The sequence below is a fragment of the Sclerotinia sclerotiorum genome, genomic scaffold (genome assembly GCF_000146945.2).
Source record: "Sclerotinia sclerotiorum 1980 UF-70 scaffold_21 genomic scaffold, whole genome shotgun sequence".
NCBI lineage: Eukaryota > Fungi > Ascomycota > Leotiomycetes > Helotiales > Sclerotiniaceae > Sclerotinia > Sclerotinia sclerotiorum.
Window position 1 is genome coordinate 352,641 of NW_001820815.1, and position 22,600 is coordinate 375,240.

The following is a 22,600-nucleotide window of genomic DNA, read 5'->3' on the forward strand; positions in this document are numbered from 1 at the left end:
CTCGCCTTAATCACCTGAAGGGGACGATTCTTCCTAGCCAACTCCTCGTCCAAATCAGTAAACGCCTCCAAAACATGCAAGATACACGTATTATATTCCACAGGCACTGGTTCCATTAAATTCCTCGTCATCATAACCACTTTTAACGTTTCCGCCATCTGACTTCCAGACGGTTTATGATATGCATTTTCTGGGGTATTGACATGTTGAAATGGAAAGGTATCAGGTGCATGTAGATTCACCGTACTGGAAGAGCGAAATCCCATATAGGAGGAGACGCGCGAGCTGGGGCGGATAGTTTTCATGGTATCTTCAGCTTCATGAGGATCTTCGGAACGATCATTTGGAGTGGATTGAACTGGTGTTCTTGTCCTTGTAAAGACAGGTCGAAGCCATTGGTCCATTTTGATTTTTGATATTCACCGTGATGCAGGTGATTCATAAAGTGGTTTGATCTTTGAAAGAGATGTTTTTCTTCTGATTATGTGGTGATAATAAATGGAAGGAATTATAAAACTGAAAGGAGAAGGAACAAACCATAGCAGTACTCGTAAAAATGACAATTGAGTCGGCCGGACACCTAAATCATATTGACTCTGAGATCACCGTACTAGAACATGCTGAGTCCTGAAAACTCAACATCTATTGTTCCTGAAAGTCAATAGATTTGGCAACTTTGTGGTGAATGTTCAACTCCTGGACATTGTCTGAATCCATTTGTAGTTTGTGTTGTTCAAAGTTCAGACAAGCAGCAATCTCTGGTACCACACAATTTTGATTCATCACTATGAGTCTTTGTATTCATTATTAGTAAACTATTCACAGTTTCATAGAGGAGGCACCAATGTACAAGCTTCGATATGACCTTGACTCGCGATTTTGCACCTGACAAGCATTTGAGAGGCGATGATAAAATAATATAAATAGACCGTGAGCTCAACTTGCTTTTATGAAACTTTGCTGCTTACTATATGCAGAATATGATGGTATCATTTCCATTTCCACTTCCATTTCCGATAACTCCATTTGCTAAAGTATCCATGCCCCAAGGTAACACGTACCATATCGACCGCAAAGAAATATGTCACTATGTGAATTTATAACTCCCGAAATCTAGTAGAATAGATCCTCGGCTTTTTGTCTCCTTCCACCCCTTCCAACTATCCTCTCTGAAAAAAGTTCTTTCCCAGCATTTCCCCCCCCTGAACGAGAAGGGAATAATTCCTTCATGGTTGAATTATCCGATGCCAAGCCTTTAATAGAGAATCCAGTGGGAGCAGGTTTTGCAGTTCCACGAATGCTAAAACCTTGTGACTGTTGAGGCTGTTCTGATGTTATTCTTTCTGCCAAAGATAGTTTGCCAGAAGGACGAACATCCGAACTTCCATCAAGGAATGGGACAGGCATTCTGTTTGCGAAAAGATCTGCTGTTTCGTCCGTAGCATCAAGAGCACCGGACTTGCGATGACTCGTACCTACTTTGCTCGGGAAGAGTTCCCTGGTAGCAGAACTTTCTCTGCGGAGACGAGCCTTGATAGCTTGAGCTTTTGACCTATTTTCTACAGCTGCTGTGTCTCGACGTCGTCTGTTGTAGTCTCTCGCTCTGTCCGCGTTTCTCACGGGCGATGCGCTTCGATCTCGTAATCTCCCATCATTTCCACCCCTATCTGGAAATAGTTCCCGCAAACCAGAACCTCGTCGATTGTCAGATCGCTCCCTAAAGTCACTTCCAGATGAACCAGATGCTGATCGACCATGGCGTCTCCCTGCTCTAGTCGCCAAAGCTGCTTCATCATCATCGTAAAGACTTGCATCAAAACCCGCTTCCTCATCTCCACGTTGTCTATTGCGTTGTTCTCTTTCATCATAACGCTGGCTTCTATAACCACCATCATCTCGGTCCCGGTATCTTCGTCCACCCTCACGTTTTCTGCGCTCCGCAGGATCATGCTCTGGGTTGAAAAGGTAGAAACGACTTCTTTCCCGGGCCCCTCTTTGTTTACGATCCCCAACAACCGCAAGACGAACCTGTAAGCTTATTTTAGGATTGTCCGGGAAAGGGTTGGCAGAGAAAGATTGTAAAATAGGAAGTTGTGAAATATCCTCTGGAAGTTCTTGTGCCGAGAATTTTCGAAGAGCTGTCTCAGCGATATCATTGCTTCCATACACTAAATTTAGTGAAGAATCATCAATCCATTCTACTCGTGTAATACGCTCGTCGTAATAATGATGTGCGAACTTCTTGACATCATCAGTGGTAAGATTGTCCAAGCCACGTATATGTACTTTTTCTGGAGTAGGTTTTTCTGCATCTGGACCGGAGCTATCATTTGGGGCTGATGTATCGTTATGTGCTTGAGTGGGTTCATCTGGCTATACCAAAGATAAGTTAGCAATGGTAGGTAGGATGAGAGGTGAAACGCGTCCTGGGGACATTCAAATATGACATTTGAATGTTCCAGTGTGGTAAAGACCGAATTGCTCACAATTAATTCAATGTCTACCATATCTGGAATAGGCAAATCCTCAATGACTCCAACATCGATATCCATATCAATATCCATGTCGGTCGCCATGTTGAAATGAGATGATGTCGCAGACGTGGTATCGTTCTAGGTATTGATTGTTGTAGATATTGGTTCTTGGGGCCTATCTCTAGTATTTGAGGTGTATCCTTCTGGACTTTGAATTGATGAATCTGAGCTGTTGATTCCAAAGTGATCTATGTGTTTGCTGTTAACTGCAGATTCGTCTTTGCTGCGAGGATGTAGCTAGATTGCGGTTCGTGGATACAGATTATCCTTTTATGTAAAGAAAGTTTAGGCTTCCAAGAAGATATTTAAAGATGCGCGCAAGAGGAGCTTTTTGAATGTTTTAAAGATGGATTAAATATTTGCTTAGGTTTGAAAATAACTTTGTAGTGAATTAATAGTTATGACATACTCAAGCACATGGCACTAGCTTAGGAAGGTATTCTTCAGAAGGCCCGGAGTGGGGTCGGAATTAAATTTGACCGTATATGAACTTATTCCTATGAAGCTGAGCTGAATCCAGAGAACACCAAAAGTAAGGTCTCATTATAAGATAAGCCACATAATAATAAGTCGCGAAAGAAACCATTCATTTGTCAAACCGGAGTAGCCGTTAGGATCTTAAAATATATATGTTACGGGATACCTACCTGTGCTCCGTCCAATCCACCAATAATTCATACTTCGCAGGGCTTCATGTAGCTGAATCATGTTTTTTCTGGTATTAGGAAGGTTAATTTGTGTATTTGTGTATATATATGTGTCTGTGTATGGGTATAAAGATGTTCATAAGTTGTTTAAATTAAGTATATAAAACTAGGAAGATTACCTTCATCGCTAATTTCTAACTATTTCTAACCATCTCTAACCATTCCCAAGCCGTCTTCCGCGCAACGTTCCTCCTACCCATCCCTTAGGAGTATTACACATATCCCCACCGTCCTCATCCTCCTCCTCCTCCTCCTCGTAATCATCTGTACATCCAATTCCCCACCCAAAACACAACCAATAACGCACCAACTCTCCATCTCAAATCCGTTCTCAAAGCCCTCATAATTCTATTTCTCCAGTACCGAGCTCCCGTTTCATTCTCATTTCCATTCCCATTCGCATTCCCGCTTCCCTCTCCACCACCACTCCAACCTCCCTGCCTAAAATGTTTACTTGGAGTACCCTCTTCACCTCCGCCTTCATCCGTCGGCAATATACCCAATCCCAACTTCCCCATCCCTACACCACCAACCTCATCACCCAAAATATATTTTTCCTGTCCCCCTACACCCAGCCCAGCACTCCCATTTCCACAGCCACCCCCTCCCATCCCAAAACATCCATTAACAAACCATCCCACAATCCTCTCCGTAGCCCCCTGCACCCTCCAAGCCACCCAACCAAAAACCACAGTAAGTAATGCCGCCTCAGTCCACCTCCCCCAAACCCCCAATCGCAATAACCCCTTCAAATCTGCCGCCATCCAAATATGACTCTGCAGTACGAAAGTTTCTAGCGAGCATCTCCCCAGCCACGCAAAAATCACTGAATGATAGTTCCTCAGCATTCTACTTCCATTCCTCAACGCAATGTAAGACAGAATAGGAACCAAGGAGATATAAGGATGCCACCAGAGATAATCTTCCTTATCGGGAGATCTTTTGGTTAAGAGACGGAAACCTGGCAGGAGGATGAGTGAGGCTATTATGGAGGCTGTTTTGAAGAGAGTAGGATGACGAGCAATTGGTCGAAGAAGGATATCGATTTTAGATGTACAACTTATGGAGGCGGATTTGATGCGTGTGAGACGTAAGTAAAGAATTGCTGTTATCATGCCGATGTAAACGATGAACATATCCATCCCAGCGCGATACCTCCATTCTTTCATATTCCATGAAATCGCACATGAATACTTGAGAAGAAAAGCTAGAACTTCCAGAACTCCAGGGGCTTTTATAAAAGCCGTTGTAAGAATAGCCGAAATGAAGATTTTCCCCAATAAGAATCCGGTACTGGAATTGCCGGTCTGTCTTATCTTCAAGGTAAAGTAAATTACCAAGAACCAAAAACTGACAAGTGGAACAAAATAATGAGCCATATAATCAGTTCTCATCATATAAGACAAGGCACAAGTTAACAAATTGAGTCGAAGCAAAACACTAGCGACTCTTTTGAAAGAATAATCTTCCCTCTTCAGAAAATACATAGTATGTCCATATCCCGTCATGAAAAGATAACCAGCAACAAGATTTCGCATAATCTCAAATAGCCATAGAGTTTTTGATCCGTGGGTATAATGATAAATGAGGATCAAAAATTGCATCCATCCTTTCCATTCATCAGTTTGATCTCTCGAAAGAAATCCATAATCGAGAGCATGAGCTCCAATTTCATGAATTCCTTTGGAAGGACTCGAAGGGGTAGTCGATCTAATAGAAAGAAGACCAATGATAAGTACGAAGGAAGAAGCAATAAGAAATTCTCTCCTACGAAATTGCTTTTGCTCTTTCTCAAATAATTGAGTTCGATCCGCGTAATAGCAGTAGCAAATTACTAAAGCAAAAGTCATAAAAGCACCGAGGACCTCTGCTTGAGGTAAAAACTTTCCGACTCGTAAGACATGCTTACGACGTAATAAAAAGAAAATAGGAAGTAATATCATCCCAACCAAAATGATAAGCCATTGAATAACATTTGGTTTTCGATAATTATTACAACAAGTTCGTTCGTAAGGATAACCACGTTCTGCTGCATCCGCATTACAACGAAGATTAAGTAGAACATCTGCTTTTCGATGAGCTACATTATCAACCACATGTAATCCACTTTCTTCATATTCTCCACGACCGGCCCAAGTCATAAGTGAAAAACTCCAGACAATGTCGGCTTGTGAATGTGCAGAAACTTGTTGTAAATAATCGTTCATTTGATCAATCTTTTCTGGTGTAATAGTTTCTTCTCGTGATGGTGATAAAGCTTGATACCACGGCACCTGAACTGGAGCTAATAGTAAGAAATTCGGAGATTTCTTCCTCGAAAGAAATGGCTGTGATGATGATGCTTTTACAGCATGTTCTCCTCCATCGTGATCCATGAAAGGAATAACATGTTCAATGGAATCCCTAAAATCCTTGAAGAAATTCTCCTGTCCATGTCTCGCATACCATAAACCTGGAGCACCTAATAGTATCAAACCAGCACTCTCATCCGTTTCTGAATCTTGGGCCGGATTTGCATTGAATTTATTTAATTCTCGATCCAGTCTCGTCGAATTCAAATAAGGATCCCAAATAAATTGAACCGTAACACCTGAAGAACTAAACTCCAAATCTTTATGTTTCTCCTCCAACTCCAAATGTTCCTTGATTCCTTCTTCTGCCCTTTCTTGATCCATCTTCTTTGCAACTGCCCAGAAGATTTGTCGCGTGGTGGAATCCCCAATGAATACTAATCTGCGATCCTTGAAACATTCTTGTATATCTTTTTGCTTGTATTCATACATCATACATCCTGGGGGTTGCCAATTTTGAAAAGGATTTCGGGAACTCCATCTTGGACCTGGATCAAGCCATTGACCTTTATTGAGTAGAGCACCACATTTGTATGGGTCAGAGATATCTGTAAGTTGATTGTTAGTTGTCTGTTTAAAGGATATAGTTGTGAGGAGGGGAAAGAGGGGTAGCTACCTATCCAGCAATATCTATAGATAACACAAATAATGATAAATGAAAGTAAAATCTGAAAACCTTTCTCAATTACCACGGTAAAACGATTTGGCGCAGAAGGAATTGTCAATCTAAGACGAGACATCTTTGCGCAATAATCCAACCCTTCTATCACCCTACTATCCCATCTACTCCATGCGAATATTGCTCTCTCGTTCAGTCCAAATCGACGCGTATAGGAACAGAGCAATGTAACTCAAGCTCAATTGGAATTCAACAACAAACCAATAATTCCAATTATCAATCAATTGAGTGAAATCGCATGCAATCAACTGTCATTAGTTCAATGAAATTTATTCAACACAAAGTCGTCCTCAAGCTCATGTAGCATTACCTTTCTTCCTTTGAAATGTACGACAGCAATATGACCATGACAATGACATCAAGAAAGAATACTCAACCACCACACCAAATAGGAAAGAAGAAAAGGAAGAAAGCGAATATAAACATAGTAACTTCTAAATGCAGAATCAATTACCTAGTATAGTATATTCATTTGTCAAAGCCGTGGTAGGTAAGACCATAACATCCCATACCAATTTTTGGCCAAGTCTTGGCTTTCTCTTCAATTCACCCCATTTCATGGCTTTACTCATCCTTGTATTGATGAAAACAGGGTACCAATAACCAAATGCGTATTTACGGAGTACATACTATTTACTTACTACCAAGATTGTCTCTCCCCTCCTCGCAAACCTCAAAACAATACAAGAAACCCACACAAACCCATCCTTCCATTCCTCAATTACAACACCCATACGAGACCCAAACAGCATCTTAACCAATAATTCGAGGTTCAAAAATGCCAATACGGATATATGGCACATGGATCATACATCCATCAAACGCCAAGACTATTCCTTACCATAGATACCTCAGCCTTCTAAACAGAGTAAAGTTCTTGGTATGGCATTTTTCTACGTATCCTAATCCTTTTCTCGGAATTCCTAATTTTGATAAGACTTTACATACCGTGTTATCTCCGTTTCCCCAATTCCTAAAATCCATCCACTATCCATCACATGAAAACCGGAAACCCGGCCTTTCATTTCTCCGACCCAACAATCCTAAAAAAAAATTCTTTCAATAATTCAAAATTCAAACCAATTCATGTTCATACAAATCAACTTCCACTCCATCTCCATGCCCATAAACAATCAAGCAAAAGCAACGGCTTACTATACTAGAGTTCACTCTGTCATATCATCATTGATAATTATCTAGTACACTCTAGTCACTGGCATACTCACTCACTCATCACTCACTTAATTACTCAATTGAGAGATGGTGAGTACAGTAAGCTATTGGATGCTGGAAGGGGATCCTTTTAGATTCTATTGCTCGATGCCTGTCTTTTATCATTAGTCCGCATTGCATAGGTATATGTATATATATCAATCAAGTAGGTATGCATGGTAATTATATTCCCTTTCCAATCTTCCCCCTGTTCCCCCCCCCAAAGAAAAAAGTCTTCCACCTCGCTCGACCAAGCTTCCCCCCCAAGCCGGTCTTGAGCTGGATACCCAACTCCCGATTATCCCTCTTCGGAGGAATAATCAAGAGTTGTGCGTACAAGACGAGAAAGAATTACAACGACCTTTGAGTGCGGACTCTCCTTGTGTTACTATAGGAGATGTTTTTTTCTTTTTCGCAATTTGTTGTTGGGACATGCATTGTGCGATTTTGGCGCTTTTATGGAGTGTGGAAGTGGGAAGGAGAAGAGGGGGGGGAGGAGGAGGTGACGGATTAGGATTTGTTTTAGAGAGTGTATAAGTTTGAAGTTAGAAGTTAGGAGTTGGAATTTTATCGTCATTTTTCTGCAAATTCGCTCATTATCTACGTTTGAAATATGTACCTCTATACCCCCGCGTGTGCTATCGATTATGCTCGTCTCCCTTTTAAATCAACCTTCCATGTGAAAACTCTTTATTGCCAGTCAAGGTAAAGCCAGCTGCAAATCACCAATCCCACCATATACATCAGTTACATTATTTTGTCCATCCTGATTCCCACTCCCATTCACCCACAGCCTAACAACTCCACTGCATCTACTTCCTACCCCCAAACTTAACCCTCCTTTTCCCACCCACCACACCATCCCTCCCCAAAACCATCCTCCTCAACTCCCTCTTCCCCTCTCTCTTCCCACCCTCCACCGGATTCGGTCCATTCAACGTAGTATTATACGTACTACCAGCTGGCAAAACCTCAAACTGAATCGTTTTATTACCCTCTCTATACGTACTCTTCTCCGTACCCACCGACAAATAAGTCTTATTAGCATCAATACTAATCAAACCAGTCTCAATATCCAGTCGTGAGATAACTCGTTGGAAGATTTCGAGAGCGGCAAGAGGTTGGTAGAAGGGGACTTCGTGGCCGGATTCGTAGATGCGTGAGAAGGAGAAGAGTCCGGATTGTTTTACTTGGCCGTGTACGATTGAGTCTGATGTGCTGATGTTGGTGTAGCCTGCTTGGGAGAAGTTGGGTGCGTTTACTTCTTGGGAGATTACTTCGCCGCCGAGCCAGTTGCAGCTGGTGAGTGGGTTAGTAGGGTAGGTGGGTAGGTGTGTTGTTGGGTTGGTGGGAGGACTTACTTGAAATCGGCATCGCCTGCCATCATTGCAACGTATACTCCTTGGGTGAGCAGGGCTCTCACTGCTTCAATGGTACCAGCTTCGCGGCTAAGAGAAATTAGTAACTCTCATAGTATTTAAGTCTTTGAATCCACTTACTCATCATCACCAGTAGAAGCAAAAGCATTTCCAACCGCATTTGAACCAGTAGTGAAATTCTGGAAGGCACCAATGGCAGCTTGTACCTCGGGAGTATTGAGATAAGAAGCATAATAACCATATGGGAAAGGATCTGGTTTCAATTCTCTCATATCATATTCATCTCTTCCCGAATAAATATCATAGATATTTTCAACGAGATCAGCACAGAAGTTATCCGCAGCGGCACAAATCTCATTGATACCTCTGGCCGCACAATCCTTAACCTGATCGATGCAATTTCCAGCACCGTATAGGTTATTGTACAGTTGAGCTTCCACGGTTGTGTTAAAGGGGGAATAATCGTAGGTGTTACCAGGTGAAACGGTGAAGTTATAGTATGCTTGATATTGAATCAATGGATCATACCAACCATTTCCAATTAGAACAGATTCGAGAGAGATTTGAAGAGCACCCGAGATATTCTTGGCGTTTTGAGTTTCGATGTACTCATTATAAATAGGACCATAATGACCACCATAACTCTCAGTCGCAAAGTGAAATCCGTTTCGAGAGTATTCAGGGAAAGCACCCATAAATCCTTGCAATGTTTTCCACTGTAATATCATCAGTTAAAACACTTTGAAAGAACCATGGATAAAACCTACAAAGCCTGGAGCTCCAGCATGCGTAGAATTAACCGTCAGACTTTCATTCGCATAACTATAAGTTCCACAATCCCAATCCTGTGCATAATCCGGACAAGTAGCATTGGGTAATGTGACGATTGCACCCGAACTAGGATCAACATATCCATTTACAGGAATGGAGTATGAGAAACCGACCTGGGAAATATCAGTTATGGATTCGAGCTCAAGAGCTCACGAGCCCATGAGTAAGTGATTAATATCCATCAAAGTCATCCAATGAATCCTAATCCCCTCAAATTAAACACTACATACCTGAGAGGGTTGATCAATGTAAAGCATATTGCTAACATTATTCCAACTATAAGGATTATTAACCACATTTCCATCGACATCAATATAACACGGTCCATTTTCCTCAAACAATCCAATCATAGACGATGCACCAGGTCCGCCATTAATCCATACAGTCAATGGAGCTTCCGATGCATTTCCATTACGGGTTTCGAAGAACCACCTATTGAGATATTAGCACATTGTAAGAGCCCTAGAAATAATTCAAAGAATAGATGCATGAAGAATGAAAGGATTCCAGCAAAAAAGCAATCTGATCAAGAATGACCATGAAAAATCCAAGCCTATCCATCTTCTCCTCCTCTCAAAAACTCAACAACAAAACATACCAAAAAATATGTTGTCCCTCCTCCACATCCACATAACCACTCAAACTCTTCACTCCCTCTTGCAACTCACAAATCCCGCTCGGAACCTCCTTATAGCGAACCTGTAAATCCAAATATCCCGTCGTAGTAGTAAGATCCGTAGGAGCCTTGACAAATTGCGATCGTGCAGTCGCAGCTACGGTGAGGAGTAGCGGGAGACGAAGTGTAGAATACATGATGAGATGTATTTGCGAGATGGAGAGAAGAGGAAGAGAAAGTAGAAGCAGAGGGAGAGAAAAAAAAGAGGAAAGGAGGTATTAAAACTCAAGAGCTACTGCATATGTACCTGCCTACCTAGTATGTATGGATGTAAGACCTTAATCAATTACACTTTTCGCACCGTAAAAGGTGAGCGGAAGAGGGCGGGGCGTCAACTTTTTTACATAGTGCCTGTCCGGTATCTGCACATCTGCATACCTATCTGCACATCGTATGCACAATCAAGGTTGTGTAAGCGACGGGGTGCCCGAGTTCCTGCATTTATTCCATCATTGCCCGTACCATTCCGTCGTTTTATTCACACAGCCATCGTTATTTCACATTGCTTCAATTGCAAGTGCACTTCATCCGTCTCTCTAGACTTCCATCCCGACGCACATATCCATCTATCCATACCTACTATCTCTCCCTCCGCCGGCGGCCTGCTTTTTTACTCTCCTACACTCCTACACTCCTCTCATAAAATCCCCATAGTCCACAACCCAATCTCCAACCCAAAAACCACTCCAACCCCCAACCCCCAAAAACCCTCATCATTCTCCTCATCATCAAAATCCAACATCTCAAAAAGGCAGGTAAGTACCTACCCTTCCCACTCCACCACTCCACCATTCCAACTCCACCGCTCCCAGTCCAACTCCACCGCTCCACCTAGATAGTAAAATACATACCAATCATCGTCCTTCATCCACCGGGCCGCCCCATCCATCCATCCATCCATCCATCCCGTCGAAATCATCACCACGATAAGAAAAAAAGCGGACTATAAATTACGAAGATCCGACACCGTACATCTCACACGTGACACCACAAAGTACTGTATAAACTCAATAACTTCATAATATATTAAATTCATTTCAAAATAAGATTTCTTGAATAAATATAAGACTATACATATTTTGGAATTAGCTTAATATCAAATTCAAAAATAAAGACAATCAATTATACAGAATAAAATACTTTTTACTTGATCTGATTTGTTACGATAGTAACAACTGACTAATTAGGAGAGCTTGGGCCTTGTGCAAAAGCGATCAGATTTCATCGAATTAATATGTGATCTGGGTCACTTTAGGATCGTATGCATATGCACTGTCAGAAAACACGTGACTTGGAGCCTTTGGAACTTAGGATCCAAAAGGATCCAAGGGAGCATGAAGATCTATATAATCAAGATGGATTTCCTTTGTATAGAGCTTCGTGCTCAAGATCAATCATTTAGTATACTCTACTATTAGTTACGAATTGCATATCATTATTTGTCATTACTTAAGTCCCTGCTTGACGCCTAGTTATAAACCACCTCGAGAGCCTAGAGCACTTCCACGTGATCTAGACGGCAAACCTCGTAACAACTATCAGAACAGCGCACGAGTGATTTAATTACTAACCCAACCCAACCCAACCACCGGGTTTTAACTTTTAACGATGCGGCGGTGTACTAGTACTAGTAGCGAAGAATGTACAGTACATACTACATACCTAGTAAGTACCTATGTAAGTCTTACAATGCCTAGGTAGTAGTTTGGGATTGAAAGTGGTGTTTTATGAGAGGATTTCTTATTATCTATTGAAGGGATTGATTGCAATTGATGAGAGAAATATCTGGCTGGGTAGGTACTAGAGTAGGTGTTAGATGAGGTTGGGATAATTATAAAGTTATGTAGGTAGTTTTATATCCAAGCTGAGATCTTACTCATCTAAAAATGCCAATATTAATCAATAATTTGCTCATCCGATTCAGATTACCCCATTAAAACAAATCAATCCTATTGTGGAGTATCCATTATCCTACCCATCTCAACATCTCATCAAGAAAGGCTCATTCACATATCACTTCAACTATGATTCATATAAATATTGATCAGATTAATCTATCCATGTTATCCGCTCCCTGTTTACTGTAATACAATCCAAATGAAAAGTCCTATCCCATCCATTCATCCCAATCCAATCCTCATCGTAATAAATACAATTTGCCTCATCCCTCATTCTCATCCATGCATATTCTAATCTATGATATCTAATATCTATAGAGTATAATCATTCAACCATTTGTTAAGGAAATCCAATGAAGCTTCTGGCTGATCCATTGGAACCATGTGTCCAGCACCAAAGATACGTGCAAAGGTAAAGTTACCACTGCTCTTGAAGGTACCAGTCTTGTGACCATTCTCCAATTGAAGATCCTTGGTCTTAGCAGCATTGAATCCCTTTTGTCCAGGCCATTCAAGAGCTTCAGTCCATGCTTGGTTTCCGAGCCAGTTGCAGATGAAATCAGCATCACCAGCATAGATCAAGACTGGAATTTGCTCGAGGATATCTGGAACCAATCGGTGGAAAGGTTGCATCCAATCACCTTGGAAAAGGAAGTTTCTGTTGATATCAAAGTTGCAGCTGTCGTAACTGCTGACTTCAACACCGAGCTCCTTTTGAACGGCGGCTTGGTTCAAGTAATCGCTGATCCAGCCAAGAGCAGAGTAGCACAAGTTGCTGCTATCTTCACATTTGCCACGGATATCATAAACGTTCTATATTAAATTAGCATAATGTATCATAAGTTTAAATCAAGTAACATACCTGTCCAGTTCTTTGATAAGGTCCCATCATAGCATTGTTGCAGTAAATGCTTGCAGGGACACAAGACCAAACGCTTTCGCTATCATAACAGCTTTGAATCAAGCTTTGGCAACGAGGAAGAGCGTTATCCATAGCTTTACATTCACTAGAATCGAGAACAGCTGGGTATCCACCCTCACCACAAGCCATTGGTCTGTAGTGTTCGTATTGTGTAAGTCCATCAGTCAAACCGTTACCAATGAGAACGGACTTGAGGTTGATGTTACGCTTCTTGTGAGACAAGATTTCATGTGTAAAAACTGGAATGTAATGACCAGCATAAGATTCACCAGCAATGTGGAAATCTTGTTTGGCGTATTCAGGGAATTGTTTGAAGAACAAGGTGAGAAGAGCATAAACATCCTTGCCTGCAGCGATTGTGTTGCTGACAGATCCACCACTGTATGAGTATCCAACATTGACTGGTTGATCAAGGAAGATAACGGAAGCATTTGCGTTCCATGAGTATGGATTGTTGTGTAATTTGCCGTTCTTGTCGATTGAGGCAGGACCAAGTTCGAGGAAGAGACCGGTCAAAGAAGAACATCCTGGTCCTCCGTTTAACCAGAGAACGACTGGATCGTTCTTAGGATCATTTCTAGATTCAAAGAACCCTAGTATTTATTAGCACATATACTTGGAGTAGGTAGAATTGTCGGAGGAAGAGGTGGCACAACGCAATGAAGTGTGCTAGGTATCATCAGAGGAAGGGAAATACTCACAATAAAACAAATGTTTATCATTCTCCTCGTCATCCAAATAACCACTGTATTGCTTGACCTTATCAACACCAAGCTTCGTAGGATCGACCTTCTTAGCTCTCATGTTATATTTCTCAAGCTTTCCATCAATCTCACGCTCCTTCTCTCCTTTGGAGTTCTCAACCCAGACATTTTGAATATCTGCGCCTTTGACAACATAATCCCAAGCGGTATCAGGTTTTCTTGTGTGAGGTTTTGGTTGTTGGAAGAAAGTAGCTCTATCCATCGCCTCTGGGAAAAGCGTTGAAACTTCATCCCAAACAGCTTTGGCTTCCGAGGTCATATCTTTCATGGAATCGGTGAGATGATTCAAGGATTCCATTGATTTGGACCATGCTTCCGAGATTGGCTTTGAGGCTGATTGAAATGGATTCTTTAGAACTTGTTGTTGAGGTGCAATAGATGCAGCAGCAGCGCCCATAAGGACGGTTGATGCGAGGAGCTTCATGATGAAGTCTAATGAAGAATAGTAGTTCTAATGTTGTCGTAATTCTATTCTATTTGATAAGATGATTACCAAAAGAAATGGATGTATGAGAAAAAGAAGGAATGGAAGATGGAAGAGAAGAAAGAGAAGAAAGGAGGATGGATGGAAGCTTTGAATAGGGTTTCAAGGCGGTAACTGTTGAGCGCGCTGATAGGGTAAGCAAGAGCTACCTAAGTTGCAGGCAGATGCAGATGCTGATGAGGATGTGCTCGTGCTTCATTACGTAGCAAGGCACCCTGGGGGGTTTGAAAATGTCGGCCAGCCATGAGAATCACAACATCAAGCAAGTGGTGAATGAAGCATACTTTGGAAGAATGTTTGGTAATCATGGGATCAAACATTATTGATCATTATTGATTGAATACAATCAATCTATCAATCCGTCTATTCTATCATTTCAGAATTATCATATCGAAGGAATACCAAATCAGAGTTACTTGAACCATCAACAATATCCGGCTTGAATCTCCCCAGTGACCAGGAATCTATCTACTGCACACAGTCAGTGTTGACGTTTCCGGAGCTTATCCTGCTAAACAGTTATCAAGAGAGACCTAGCGTATCACAGCACAGCCTGTGGCAATTCCCCTGACGCCACTGCATAGCTAAATCTGACAAGGTACCCGCGATGACCAGCTGACTCAGGTCTCAGACCTTGATTCACCGATTAATCAATGATTCAGATATTGGATGTGGGATATAGGATATGGGATATGGGAAATATGGTAAAGGAGTTTTGGATGGTTTTGATAGCAATGTGCTTTTCATTGAAGAATGTTTATCGTTTATGGTTCATTATGGCTCATGATCAAGACGCATTCATTCAAGATCTTACGAAATATTCTTGTTCTCTCCACTATAAGATAAGTGTAGATAAGTGAACCGAACCGTAAAACATGGCCGAGAATTTGATAGCGAGTGTGCCGCACAGTAGTGACTCAGCGGGGTGATGTAAAGTTGACCGCGCAAAAAGAAAAATCTCAAAAATCATTCCGAAGAAGAGAATATTCGAACCATAACATCTATTCTTCGTACCCTCTCTTCTCTAATATATACCAACTTTCCTCCACATCCGTCAAAATGCCCATCAACCAACCCTCCAACCAAATAAAACTGACAAACGTCTCCCTCGTACGCTACAAAAAAGCAAAAAAGCGTTTCGAAATCGCCTGCTACAAGAACAAAGTCCTAGAATGGCGATCCGGCAACGAAAAAGACATCGACAACGTTCTCCAAATCCCCAATGTATTTCTCAACGTATCGCGAGGACAAACCGCTCCTACCGCCGATCTAGCCAAAGCCTTTGGAAAAGATACACCGATCCAAGACATCATTCTCGAGATATTAAACAAAGGGGAACTACAAGTTGGGGAGAAAGAACGTCATGCGCAGCTGGAACGGGTTCATAATGAAGTCATCAGTATCGTGGCGAGTAAACTCGTGGATCCGAAGACGAAGCGGGTTTATACTACGGGGATGATAGAGAAGGCATTAGAGATGCTTAGTTCGCAGGGCTCGCAGGCCCAGGAGAAGGAGAAGGAGAGGAATGTAGGAAGTGAGAATGCGACTCCGACGACTGGGGAAGAGGGGGAGGCAAAACCAATTCCTAGAGCGAGGGAACATGCGTGGACGGGGGTAGTGGCTACGAAGAGTGCGAAGAGTCAGGCGTTGGAGGCGATGAAGGCTTTGATTGCTCATCAGCCGATTCCGGTTGCAAGAGCAAGGATGAGGCTGAGGGTTACGTTGCCGACGAAGATTTTGAAACAGGTGGTTAAGAGTGCGGGGCCGAAAGCTGGGGATGAGGAGGAGGGGGGATAAGAAGGAGTCGGTTAAGGATAGGGTGTTGGGGTATGTGGAACAAGTTGAGAGTCAGGATGTGATGGGGTCGGAGTGGGAGGTTGTGGGGTTTGTGGAACCCGGTGCCTTTAAGGGGTTGGGAGATTTTATTGGGACCGAGACGAAGGGTCAAGGAAGAGTGGAGGTGTTGGACATGGCTGTTACTCATGAGGATTAGAGTCTATCTTCTCTATTGACCTTGGCTTTGGGATCATTTAGCGGGTATAGAATGGCGTTGGGGATAGCAAAAGTAGTTTAAATTTTACGTTGCCGTATATCCTGTGGGTTGGCTCATCTGTCATTTTAAGAATCACTAGGAAGTTATATATATAACCGGCGGAAATAGACCATGGCATTTTGATATTGGTTTCCAGTTTAGATATCGATCATCAAAGCCAAAAGTATAACAGTAATTCTAGGAGCTCAAGCTCAAGCTCAAGCTCAAGCTCAAGCTTTTTGAATATCAAACTTGGAACAATCGCTTAGGATTGAAAAACTTGTAAGTATTTTCTTCCTCCTGGGACTTATCTCACATGTACATCAGACATCCTCCAACGATGTTTGTCCATGGGCCTAACATGAATAAGATGACGTGAAGCCGTGGGAAGAAGTTCGACTCTTGATTTGTTCATCTCTTGGTATGTCTCCCCCCTATTTTAGAAATCGATGGTCTTTGGAAGAGAAGTTGGCTCCTCCCTCTATTAGCAAAAAGTACAAATGCGCGAAGGTGTTTTGGTGACTGTATTATTGGCCACATTCAAGCTGACTGATAGAAATGCACATGTGGAGGTATGAGTTTTGCTTCTGGCTTTTGAACACTTTCACCCTAGAATGCTGGTAAAAGCAGCTCTCGTTTTTTTCAGACATGTCATTAATTCGATCTTGGCATATCATTCTGGAAAGCACATAAAAATTATAGGGAGGCCATTGATGATTTATTGTTTCCTTTCCATGTACTGATTTTCCTGGGGCATACCCAGTAACAGCATCATGCTGTATAAGCTGTTGAACCAGATGTAAAGTACCAGTCCATCGCAAAAGCCACACTCCACCCAACCGTAAATCCCAGAGCGCAAATATTTAATTTCCCTTCTTCTTGGAAACACCGACAGTTCTACCTCTGCGTCCAGTGGTCTTGGAGTGTTGTCCACGAACACGGAGACCCCAGTAGTGACGGAGACCACGGTGGGCACGGATCTTCTTTAAGCGTTCCAAATCATCACGGAGCTTGGAGTCGACACCGTTGGCGAGAACTTGGGAGTCTTTGCCATCGACGATATCGCGTTGTCTGTTGAGGAACCAGGATGGGATCTTGTATTGAGTTGGGTTTTGGATGATGGTAACAATTCTCTCGAGCTCTTCGGAGGTGAGTTCACCAGCGCTATAATTAATTAGTCCTTCGTCCTTCTATTCCCGTATTCATTGTAATCCATACCGCTTGTTGAGATCGACATCGGCCTTCTTGCAGACCAAGTTGGAGTAACGACGTCCGACACCCTAGGATATGATTAGTATCCGAGGAAGAGCTTTGAGATAAACAAGTTTACCTTAATTTTAGTGAGCGCAAACATAACCTTCTGCTTTCCCTCAACGTTAGTGTTGAGGAGACGCAGAATGTATTGAAAGTTGGACTTCTCCCCGCTGTATATATGTTGTCAGCTAAATGTTCAAGGCAAGTTCGAGGTTAAGGCAAGTTCGAGGTTGGGGCGCCAAAAACGATCAATTCTGGAGCGCAACCTCAATAAAGGTCACAAAATAACTCTTGAGCATTTCTAGGCCTGAATTTTAAAGGAAAATTGTGAAATTTTGACATACGTAACCAAAGACATGATGGGCGACGGTATCTGGAATTGTCGATGTTGTCGAGAGGCGTTTCGAGAGGCAGGAAGTTCAAGAGGTCAAAAAAGTTCGTACAATTCGCTTCACTTCAGCAAAGTGCAAAAGTTGAATTTAGCGTACTTACCATATTTGGCTTAGTCAAGTCATGTGTTAGGGCAAACAACAACAAGCGAGCCAAAACGGAAGGAACTCGAAATTTCAGAGCATCAAGATTATACCGAAATTTTCCGTTACTAACGACCGCAGCAACCAAACGTCAAGATGGTACGTTTAATGTATTTCTTATTGTCATTTTGGAGGGTGTGCGATTGTTCGGAATCAATTGCGACAATTAAATGTTGGAAATTAATGGATTGAAGCTTGGGTGATGGAGGGGGCCAACTGCAGGGAAATTCGACGCCGTTGAGCCAGATCTTTGGTCCATCTAAACCGAAAACTCTGGCAGATAGTGCTGGTACCTGAAGGACTCTTCTGCGAAGAAAACGAACGTTGAATCCAAATTCTCGGTCTCTCAGCGCTGGAGACTTGGCAGAATGAGCTGGTGATAGATTTTGCCTGGACAACCAGATTTTGGAGCAATACCTTTTGGTTGAACACTTTGCTGACCGAGATATCTATTCACAGGTTAGATACGCCGCTACTGAAATAGGTACGAAAATGCAGTCGATTTCTCGTTGCCTTCCGAAATCTTCTTCCCTAGGCATTCACTGACTCCCCGACCAGAATCGGCCAAGAGCGCCAGATCTCGCGGCTCCTACCTCAGAGTTTCTTTCAAGAACACTCGCGAGACAGCACAAGCTATCAACGCGAGTCAAACCCTAAAGCCTTTACGATCCGGCAAATACTAATATAACGTAGGGATGGAAGCTCCAACGCGCCGTCAAGTTCCTTGAGAACGTTCAAGAACACAAGGAGGCCGTACCAATGAGAAGATATGCTGGAGGAACTGGACGTGCTGCTCAAGGAAAGCAATTTGGTGTCAGTCGTGCTAGATGGCCAGTAAAGAGCGCCGAGTTCCTCCTCGGTCTCTTGAAGAACGCCGAGGCAAACGCCGATACCAAGGGTCTCGATACCGGAAACTTGATCGTTAAGCACATCCAAGTCAACCAAGCACCAAAGCAACGTCGCCGAACTTACCGTGCCCACGGTCGCGTAAGTTATATTCGGAGCCTACGATACAGCTGATACTAATACAATATAGATTAACCCATACATGTCAAATCCTTGCCACATTGAATTGATCTTGACCGAAGGAGAGGAAGTTGTTCAGAAGTCTGAGGCCGTTGTTGGACGTGAGACCGCACACTTGTCTTCAAGACAACGTGGTGCTCGTATCCGTCAAGCTATCACTGCTGCATAGATGTTCTCTTTTTATGGTTGGCTGGGGTTTGCGCGATGGGGCATTGATATGAAGGTCATCATACAAGGGTAATTTCGAAAAAAATGGATGGCTTGTACTGATGGACATAGTGCCTGCGCTATAAATGAACCATTAAAATGAAATACTTGCAAGAAAAATTTAAATTGCTCCTCAAAAAATCTACTTGACCCATGCACTGAGTATATGTGATATGAGTGTTCCCTATGGAAACAGCGGCTAAGTCAGACATGGTTCGAGGGGGGCTCTAGAGAACATGGAACTTCGAGCTCTAGATCGGATTACGTGACACTTCTCAGATCTCAGCAACCTCATTTTCACTCGACACGGGTCTAGATCATTCGAAAACAGCAGGCAACGCACCATACGGCCTTCCGATTATCAGATATAGTAGTTTGTTGGAATCAATGGCATCCACACTCAAGCATCTGCATCCCAGCTTTTCACTCTACTTCAAGGAAATGAACCAAGCCCAGATCATATCCACACATCGCAGTACACCAGCTCCGCAGCGCCTCACACATCTCCAACACACTCGTTCTGTTCCAGTCCGTGTTCTGCAGTAATAATGAAGATATACATTCCAACATCTATTTTCTAGACGTCTTGGTTTCGACTCATACTCCATGCAATATCCACGGAACTTTCCTATCTTCTAGCTGGCTCATCTTTTTGTTTCCAGTCTCCATTCATTGTGTTGTTACGACAGGTAACAATTAGGTCACGGGATTAGAATAACACGTGATGCGAGGACTCGAAGAGAGCGAAAGGATCGAAGCTCGATCCCCTCGCTCCCTTCGAGCCACGAAGCATGAAGGACTATATAATCAAGATGGATTTCCTTTGTATAGAGCTTTGTGTTCAAGATCAATCATTTAGTATACTCTACTATTAGTTACGAATTGCATTATTGTCATTACTTTAAGTCCCTGCTTGACACCTAGTTATAAACCACCTCGAGAGCCTAGAGCACTTCTACGTGATCTAGACGGCAAACTTCGTAACACTAGTAACGAATTCACTTCCAAGTGAATACCAGTGATAGAGCCTTAACCCACAACTACCAACCCGACGAAACCTTAGGCAGCCGCTGTGTCACGATTCATTAATTCACGTGACCTCGAGGACCTTGAGGACCTTTTGGACCTTAGGGTCCCAAAGGTCCTCAAAAGATGATATAGGGTATATAAACATTCATTTAGTCTCGTAGTTAAGGAGCTTCGTGCTCAACTTAGTTATCAATTAGTTTACCTACATTCTACTTGATCTAGTAACGACTTCACTTCCAAGTGTAGACCAGGTTATAGAGCCTAAACGCACAACTACCATCCGAGCGCACCCTAGGGCAGTGTAACGATACTGTACCGGAGGCAGCGGCTGCCTGAGGTTTCGTCTGATTGGTAGTTATGGGTTAAGGCTTTATCACTAGTCTTCACTTGGAAGTGAAGTCGTTACTAGATCAAGTAGAATGTAGGTAAACTAATTGATAACTAAGTTGAGCACGAAGCTCCTAAACTATAAAACTACTCTGACTATATACTGAACAATAAAGGGGGCCCCTAGGAGCTTTCTGGCTCCTCAAGACTCCTTATCACGCGATTTCTGATGGTGCGTGCGCATACGATCTTCAGGTGACCAAGATCACATACTAATTCGATGAAATCTGATCGTGTTTGCACACGGCCTAAGCTCTCCTAATTAATCAGTTTGCTACCATCGTAACACCATCAATCCTAATGGTGAATCGTGACAGGCAGCCGCTGCCTTTAGTACAGTATCGTTACACGCTGCCTCCAATACAGTATACAGTATCGTTACATTCTCCCCTAATTCATTCTATATAATTTTTTTGATATTTGTTTTGGATTTTTTTTTGGATTTTTTTTTGGATTTTTTTTTGGATTTTTTTTTGGATTTTTTTTTTGGATTTTTTTTTGGATTTTTTTTTTGGATTTTTTTTTGGATTTTTTTTTGGATTTTTTTTTTTGGATTTTTTTTGGATTTTTTTTGGATTTTTTTTGGAAATTTGTTTTTTAAAAAATAAATTTAATAATAAATTCTTTTATATTAAAATTTAAAAAATATGTAAATAAAAATATGGAAACTCTAATATCATATTTTTTTCAGTATAATAAAAATAAAATATTATTATTTTATAATTATTTTCAAGTTTTTTTTTACTTTAACTTTAAATAGTAAAGAGATTAAAAATAATAATAATCTATTATTTAATAAACTATATGAACTCATCCAACTCATCAATGTTACGACGGATCTCACATACCTAACATCACGTGATTAGCATCATGTGATATGAGGATCCCAGTAGGCTCAGCTGTCCCAGTACAACTGGGACAACTGGGAGCACTGGGACGCATGCCACGATGGTCTATATAATCAAGATGGATTTCCTTTGTATAGAGCTTCGTGCTCAAGATCAATCATTTAGTATACCCTACTATTAGTTACGAATTGCATATCATTATTGTCATTACTTTAAGTCCCTGCTTGACGCCTAGTTATAAACCTACTTCGAGAGCCTAGAGCACTTCCACGTGATCTAGACGGCAAACCTCGTAACAATCAAACTCGTCCAACTCATCCAACTCATCCAACTCATCCAACTCATCCAACTCATCCAACTCATCCAACTCATCCAACTCATCCAACTCATTCAACTCATCCTCTCCCCTCACCCCCATTCACTTACTCTCTCCTCCGCACCCTCCTCCACATCCCCCTCCTAACCCTTTCGCTTCCATCTACCCATCCACCCATCAACCCATCTATATTCTCCCACGCCATACTGTTACGACGGGCTACACAACTACCAAGACACGTGATCACAAATGATCAATAGTGATCATTAAGGATCATTAAGGATCACGGTATAGGTGATCACTGATGATCATTAAGGATCACTAAGGATCACGATATAGATGATCACTAGTAATCATGGAAGCATGAAGGACTATATAATCAAGATGGATTTCCTTTGTATAGAGCTTCGTGCTCAAGATCAATCATTTAGTATATCCTACTATTAGTTACGAATTGCATTTCATTATTGTCATTACTTAAGTCCCTGCATGACGCCTAGTTATAAACCACCTCGAGAGCCTAGAGCACTT

General features: G+C 42.0%; 10 protein-coding genes across 10 annotated transcripts in view; 2 read left to right on the forward strand and 8 right to left on the reverse strand.

The window, feature by feature from the left end:
* The window catches only part of SS1G_12496 (predicted protein), a gene marked incomplete at both ends in the record, with an annotated part of 2,543 nt that extends 2,139 nt beyond the window's left edge, over nucleotides 1-404 (reverse strand). Inside the window, 2 exons of the mRNA XM_001586459.1 lie at nucleotides 15-33; nucleotides 243-404. Coding sequence (XP_001586509.1) covers nucleotides 15-33; nucleotides 243-404 — 181 coding nt within the window. The remainder of the gene's footprint in view (nucleotides 1-14; nucleotides 34-242) is intronic.
* A 709-nt stretch (nucleotides 405-1,113) lies between these two features.
* SS1G_12497 (hypothetical protein) lies at nucleotides 1,114-2,576 on the reverse strand (the record flags this gene model as incomplete). The annotated part of the gene is made up of 2 exons (XM_001586460.1): nucleotides 1,114-2,373; nucleotides 2,487-2,576. The coding sequence occupies 2 exons, from the start codon at nucleotides 2,574-2,576 to the stop codon at nucleotides 1,114-1,116; spliced, it is 1,350 nt and encodes a 449-aa protein (XP_001586510.1).
* Nucleotides 2,577-3,225: 649 nt separating this feature from the next.
* SS1G_12498 (hypothetical protein) lies at nucleotides 3,226-6,843 on the reverse strand (the record flags this gene model as incomplete). The annotated part of the gene is made up of 3 exons (XM_001586461.1): nucleotides 3,226-3,233; nucleotides 3,549-6,140; nucleotides 6,726-6,843. The coding sequence occupies 3 exons, from the start codon at nucleotides 6,841-6,843 to the stop codon at nucleotides 3,226-3,228; spliced, it is 2,718 nt and encodes a 905-aa protein (XP_001586511.1).
* A 1,452-nt stretch (nucleotides 6,844-8,295) lies between these two features.
* SS1G_12499 (hypothetical protein) lies at nucleotides 8,296-10,506 on the reverse strand (the record flags this gene model as incomplete). The annotated part of the gene is made up of 6 exons (XM_001586462.1): nucleotides 8,296-8,782; nucleotides 8,845-8,931; nucleotides 8,983-9,578; nucleotides 9,630-9,806; nucleotides 9,924-10,125; nucleotides 10,292-10,506. 6 exons carry the CDS (start codon nucleotides 10,504-10,506, stop codon nucleotides 8,296-8,298), a joined length of 1,764 nt encoding a protein of 587 aa, XP_001586512.1.
* A 2,073-nt stretch (nucleotides 10,507-12,579) lies between these two features.
* Nucleotides 12,580-14,377, reverse strand: SS1G_12500 (hypothetical protein; the record flags this gene model as incomplete). Its single annotated transcript, XM_001586463.1, has 3 exons — nucleotides 12,580-13,080; nucleotides 13,130-13,782; nucleotides 13,891-14,377. 3 exons carry the CDS (start codon nucleotides 14,375-14,377, stop codon nucleotides 12,580-12,582), a joined length of 1,641 nt encoding a protein of 546 aa, XP_001586513.1.
* A 1,119-nt stretch (nucleotides 14,378-15,496) lies between these two features.
* On the forward strand, nucleotides 15,497-16,234 carry SS1G_12501 (hypothetical protein; the record flags this gene model as incomplete). The annotated part of the gene is made up of 1 exon (XM_001586464.1): nucleotides 15,497-16,234. The coding sequence occupies one exon, from the start codon at nucleotides 15,497-15,499 to the stop codon at nucleotides 16,232-16,234; it is 738 nt and encodes a 245-aa protein (XP_001586514.1).
* A 1,098-nt stretch (nucleotides 16,235-17,332) lies between these two features.
* SS1G_12502 (40S ribosomal protein S18) lies at nucleotides 17,333-18,081 on the reverse strand (the record flags this gene model as incomplete). The annotated part of the gene is made up of 4 exons (XM_001586465.1): nucleotides 17,333-17,633; nucleotides 17,688-17,749; nucleotides 17,800-17,893; nucleotides 18,068-18,081. 4 exons carry the CDS (start codon nucleotides 18,079-18,081, stop codon nucleotides 17,333-17,335), a joined length of 471 nt encoding a protein of 156 aa, XP_001586515.1.
* A 271-nt stretch (nucleotides 18,082-18,352) lies between these two features.
* SS1G_12503 (60S ribosomal protein L17) lies at nucleotides 18,353-19,451 on the forward strand (the record flags this gene model as incomplete). Its single annotated transcript, XM_001586466.1, has 5 exons — nucleotides 18,353-18,355; nucleotides 18,716-18,740; nucleotides 18,815-18,897; nucleotides 18,950-19,243; nucleotides 19,293-19,451. 5 exons carry the CDS (start codon nucleotides 18,353-18,355, stop codon nucleotides 19,449-19,451), a joined length of 564 nt encoding a protein of 187 aa, XP_001586516.1.
* Nucleotides 19,452-21,705: 2,254 nt separating this feature from the next.
* Nucleotides 21,706-22,171, reverse strand: SS1G_12504 (predicted protein; the record flags this gene model as incomplete). The annotated part of the gene is made up of 2 exons (XM_001586467.1): nucleotides 21,706-21,753; nucleotides 22,043-22,171. The coding sequence occupies 2 exons, from the start codon at nucleotides 22,169-22,171 to the stop codon at nucleotides 21,706-21,708; spliced, it is 177 nt and encodes a 58-aa protein (XP_001586517.1).
* A 371-nt stretch (nucleotides 22,172-22,542) lies between these two features.
* SS1G_12505 (hypothetical protein) overlaps nucleotides 22,543-22,600 on the reverse strand; it is a gene marked incomplete at both ends in the record, with an annotated part of 2,765 nt that continues 2,707 nt past the window's right edge. Inside the window, one exon of the mRNA XM_001586468.1 lies at nucleotides 22,543-22,565. Coding sequence (XP_001586518.1) covers nucleotides 22,543-22,565 — 23 coding nt within the window. The remainder of the gene's footprint in view (nucleotides 22,566-22,600) is intronic.